At 39.8% G+C, this 5218-nt stretch overlaps 1 protein-coding gene across 2 annotated transcripts in view; it reads left to right on the forward strand.

Annotated features, from left to right (window-relative positions):
* LOC138044821 (nucleoside hydrolase-like) overlaps positions 1-3552 on the forward strand; it is a 4945-nt gene extending 1393 nt beyond the window's left edge. The window contains exons 2-3 of one of the 2 annotated variants that reach the window (XM_068891234.1): positions 1343-2110; positions 2682-3552. In XM_068891234.1, coding sequence (XP_068747335.1) covers positions 1343-2070 — 728 coding nt within the window. In that variant the 3' untranslated portion in view covers positions 2071-2110; positions 2682-3552. Of the gene's footprint in view, positions 1-1342 lie in introns of both variants that reach the window. The other variant, XM_068891233.1, reaches the window with a different exon arrangement.
* The last annotated feature ends 1666 nt before the right edge of the window (positions 3553-5218 follow it).

A 5218-nucleotide genomic window follows, 5' to 3' on the forward strand; every position in this document is an offset into this window, starting at 1 on the left:
GAAACAGAAGATTATACCCTTCTTTTTACCTGAATGAGCGTGCATGTTTTTTGTACATTTGACCAGTAATTTCACAGTTCTAATTACATTTCACAGGAATGTGGAAAACTACAGAGATTTTCTCGCTATTTTCTCAATGTTTACATCAGTGGACTATTTTAACGAGGTTTCTGATTCTGGATTCTGGCTTTTCTATATGCCCTCCATACCCAGGGTAATTGGTCCTCTGTTAGACAAGAAACTTTGTTCCACAATGTTTATCATAAATGGATACCCGTAACCCATGACTTTCTGCCAGGGGGTGGTTAGCCCTTGCAAGGATGCTGTCCAGGGGGAGAAGCTAAACTCATAAGTTCTTTTTTCAGCCCCAAGGGCTTATGTGGGACTTTGCATTACCTGTTAATGTTTACCGAAAATGTATCAAAACAAGAAAAACTGAGTTGTGTAGTTGTGTCCTTCATTTAATCTGAACCATCATACAAAGGAATGAAAAGATGTGATTGTGTTGCATGGGATGACGACCCATGATCTGGGTTTGAATCCCATTGGAGCCACCCAAATTTTTCAGGTGTCTATAAGAGACAATATTATTGCTTAAATTGTTCAGCTAAGTACGAGGATCACTTGTATCATTTGTCTATAACCTTCAATTCAATACACATTTACGCCCGATCCAAATGCCGCTCCGCTCATGTGCCGAACCTAACTCAATAAAGTTCAACTAAAGAGCGACTTTGGAGCGATGGCTGATTCATACGCTGTACCTGGGTTGAACCAAACTGAAATCCATATGGACAATGGTAAAGGGGCCTAGGTACAGGTAAAACTTTGGATTGTATTGTGGTAAGATTATAAATTATCACAATTTATGCGTTAGGTTCGGCACATGACAAGAGCGCCGTGTGAATCAGCTGCCGCTCCAACATCGCATAGTGCGACATACCCTGCCGAATTTAATGTTGTTGGCCGCTCCAAACCTAACCTGCCGAACCAAACTGAAACAAACGCCGCTCTTCTGCTGCTCTTAACTCATCAGTTAGGTTTGGCGCACGAATGGAGCGGCGTTTGGAACAGGCCTTATTTCAACCATCATACAAATAACTTTACAAAAAACACATACATAGAGTTATGGCAAACAAAAGATGGTGTTTGCTTGTGCTCATCATGATCAGTTCCCAGTTGTTTAAAAGGTGGATAACTCTACCTAACCAATTATTGGTTTCACTGTGACTTATCCACTGGATAGTGAATCATTTATCCAGTGTATACCACTATCCATAGTTTGAAGAACTGGGCTTGGTGGTTAAAAATCAATTTTGTTTTTAAAATTATTCATTGACAGGTGAATTTACCCCTGCCAGCCATTTTCACGGCCATGATGGCTTAGGTGATGCAGAAGGCATTCCACATCCAGACATGTCATTGCTTAAGTCGGAGCATGCAGTGAATGCCTTAATCAGGCTTGTAAATGAACATCCTGGTGAAATAACCTTGGTAGCCATGGGTCCTTTGACCAACATTGCCCTGGCATGCCGACTTGATCCATCCATTTGTTCCAAACTTAAAAACCTTGTTATAATGGGAGGAAACATTGAAGCAAAAGGCAATATGTTTGTGAGTGCAGAGTTCAATTTTCATGCTGATGTGGAAGCAGCTTATGTTGTTTTGAATGAAGTCACTTCTCCAATTTCTCTCGTAACTTGGGAAGTTTGCCTTAACCATGCATTTGCATTGGATTTTTGCGATGTTTATAATTCCCAAGGAACAAGAAAATCACATTTTGCAAAGAAGATATCACATAAGTCAATTGAATTCTACAAGAAAGAGCTTGCTGGTATGGGAATAGGATACACAAACTGTGATTGCCTTGCTATGGTTGTGGCAGTAAAACCAGATATCATATCTAAGGAGACAAGTGTGTATGCTTCAGTTGAAAGGCATGGACATTTGACTCTTGGTCAGATGGTGGTAGATTGGCGTGGGCATTTGGGGAAAAAACACAATGTTATGATAGTACAAGAGGTTGACATGGAATCATTCAAGGATTTGATGATCAAGTCTGTGCAATGAGATTCTAAGTGAGGCTGGGAACTGTGCAACAGATTTACATGTAGGTCATAACTATAGTGATTTATTCTGTCTGTGAGATAGGTTCTTGTGTCCAAATTTGTCTTGTCATAGAACTTTGAGAAAAGTTATTTTCATTAAGTGATAATTCATTTGTGTTTGCTTAACACCTGCGTGGCAAAATATTGAGCTTTGATTTTTATCCAAAGGTTGTTTACTTTCAGTGTAAGTTTTGGATTTCAGGGTCCGCCATTACTCACATTCAAAACTGAGTGACTGGACCTCAGAGGGTTGGATCAAAGAAAAAGTGACGTCATGCATGACAAACATTCGTTTTCTCATCATGATCCCAGTTAATTGGACTGGTCAGTTTTCTGAGATCTCACCTCACCACAAAAACCTTTGAAAAATCTCCACGTGTGCATATCATATAGACTGTGAGCAGTCCCTTCATAAATCAATCGAGCGGCCCGCTTTTCTGAAGCAGTCATGTTTTGAGATTCTCAGGAGACAAAATGAACCGTTTCCCTCAGGACCAGTAATTAAGTGTTAAATGTTCACAATGAATATTATCAGGTGATTCAAAACGCTTTTGATGAATGTTATCATTTCAGTTTAATCTGAGTTTGAAGCAAAACAGTGGATTATGGAAAGTATGTAGGACAAAAGTTGCTTGCCGTTTTAGTAGCAAAACATTCTTGTAATGTTTAATGGGTCATAGGGGAGGGTGTTTTTAGTCAAAAATTTCCCTGTAATCGACTGTCGGTAATGTGTTGGTAAATACCTTTGGAGTATATGCCTTTGTTCATCCATAATAAATCCTCAAAAAGACTATTGCAAAACGCACTGAAATGTTACTGTACTGCACAGTGCTGATGTTTTCACACATACTTCATACATTGTAGTGTGACTTTTTGGTGGACATTTTCTTCCCTTTCCTACTAGTAAGTAATAAGCATAAGTTGTGTCTTTTATTAAGAACTTATAATAAGAATCTCAATGAAGGCAACAATATTAGTTAGATACCTCTTTATTGTTTTTTTCGTTTTTTACATAATGTAATCTTGAACTGAAGTGGAGGAAATTGAATACAAATTGCTACTCCAAATTTACCATTCAATCAATCATTAAACAACTTGCGGTTAGGGATGCTACCATGGTATTTAAATGCTTAAATGGACTTGCACCTCCATATCTTTGCCAGAAGTTTAAAGCCAGATCGGAAGTGCACAACTGCAACACAAGGAACAGGGACCGCCTACATATACCTTTCTGTAGGACGGCCGCAGGTCAGCGCGCGCCAAAAACTGTGGAATAGTCTCCCAGAGGAGTTTCAGTCTATCACTAATTTAGATGTATTTAAAGTAAAGATAAAACAGCATTTTTTAAGGGTGTTTTTTGAAAACTAAGTTTTAGATATTTCACATCGTAAATTAAGCTGAAAAGCCTTTTTGAGGAGTTTAATAAAGTTTATTATTATTATCATTCGCTTCCCCCGGGTCTCTCCAACAATTACTGAGAACCACCTTAATTGACCTCTTCAGCTTGCCATTTCAGACCACACGACGTTACTCTAGGCAACAGTTTCTTTCAAATGTCGTCTTATGCACGTGCTTATATGTACGAATAACTTATGAAAAAACAAAAGGAAAATTCACTTTATAACATCGTGTGATCTGAAATGAGAACACAACACGTACAAGCTAAGGAGGTCTATTTTCAGCAGAGTTCTCTTGCCTCTTTTTGCGTGACCATAGTCCTCAGCAAGTTTTGCTTTCATATCAATAACAAAGGAATTGCATAATTTTGTAAGTTGGTCTCAAACGTGACAAATGAACCAACAGTAGGTAAAAAATGTGAAGGAAAGTTTAAGAGACGAAATTTTTACTAAAGTGGATACTTGGGTATTTTCTTGTCATCGTTCATTACTACCGAAATCACTAAACTGTATTTCGACTTGCTCGCGTGACCATTTGGAGCACCCTGATTTGTGACGTGACATTCTTGATGCGAGCCAGGCCGTAGGAAAATAAAGAAACAGGCCTCGGCCTGAGATGAATAAGTAGGGTGTTTAAGCAACGACAACGCCAAAAAGCAGTGATATTATTGATTAAAAGAGGAAGAAATGGTCGTGTTGCACGTGCGGCACTCATTTTTTAATATTTCTGTCCCGTACTCGTCAAAACTACTACTGAAATTACCAATTTTGAGGTTTTGAGGACAACGTGGGCAAACTACAGTGAATCTTTCAGTCTCGCCCTTTACTTCAAATCCGTCCGTACCAATCCAGTTAATAGGCTGATTTAGCAACAGAACGGGAACGTCAGTGGCGACGCCGCGCGCAGCAAAACTACCAATGAGAATTTAGAATAGAGAAGAAAAGAGTGGAGTCTATTCTATTCTGAATTCTCATTGGTGTTTTTTCTGACCGCGCCGTCGCCACTGACGTTCCCGTTCTGTTGCTAAATCAGCCTAATAGGGTCCCCGTGGGGACGGGGAGCGTTGCGTGACTCCGGCCCGAGCGGCTGCGAAGGAGACTATCCAGTTTTATAGTTCACCACTAAATTTTCTCCGATTCTTATTGGTTTAAATTGATCACGTGACGCGATAGTGTTCGTCCGCGGAGAGACACTATCAGCCCATAGTGCCCGTCCGAGGAAAATACCCAGATGGATAGTAGTCGTCCGCTGAAAAAGCAGTTGACAGTTGTACGCTATTCTTTAGCCAACGTACGCTGCGAATGATTGACATTTGTGACAGCCTGTACGCATGAAAAATATTTGATCTGCATTAAGTGGGTTTTGACTGTTTTTCAACTGGCGCGCGGAAGAAAATTTAGTGGTGAACAATAAAGACAATAGAGTGTTTATGTCTCGGAACTATCGGTCTGATAGTTCCTCGACAGAAACACTCTATTGTTTAAATAGGACACTTTGCACATATTGAATAATCCCGAAATACTTAGAATAGTTCAAACGTATATTTTGTAGTGACGTTTTCGTCCCCGTAGCCGTCGTGGTTTCTTAAACTCCCTATTACGAAGAACTTTCCACCGTTGGAAACGATAGGTGGTCACTGATGGTTGAGCGGAGGGGTAGATGTTTCAACAGAATTCTACCTGGGAAGTTTTAGAGACATAGGATAAAAGTGC

Source organism: Montipora capricornis, chromosome 4, assembly GCF_036669925.1.
Source record: "Montipora capricornis isolate CH-2021 chromosome 4, ASM3666992v2, whole genome shotgun sequence".
NCBI lineage: Eukaryota > Metazoa > Cnidaria > Anthozoa > Scleractinia > Acroporidae > Montipora > Montipora capricornis.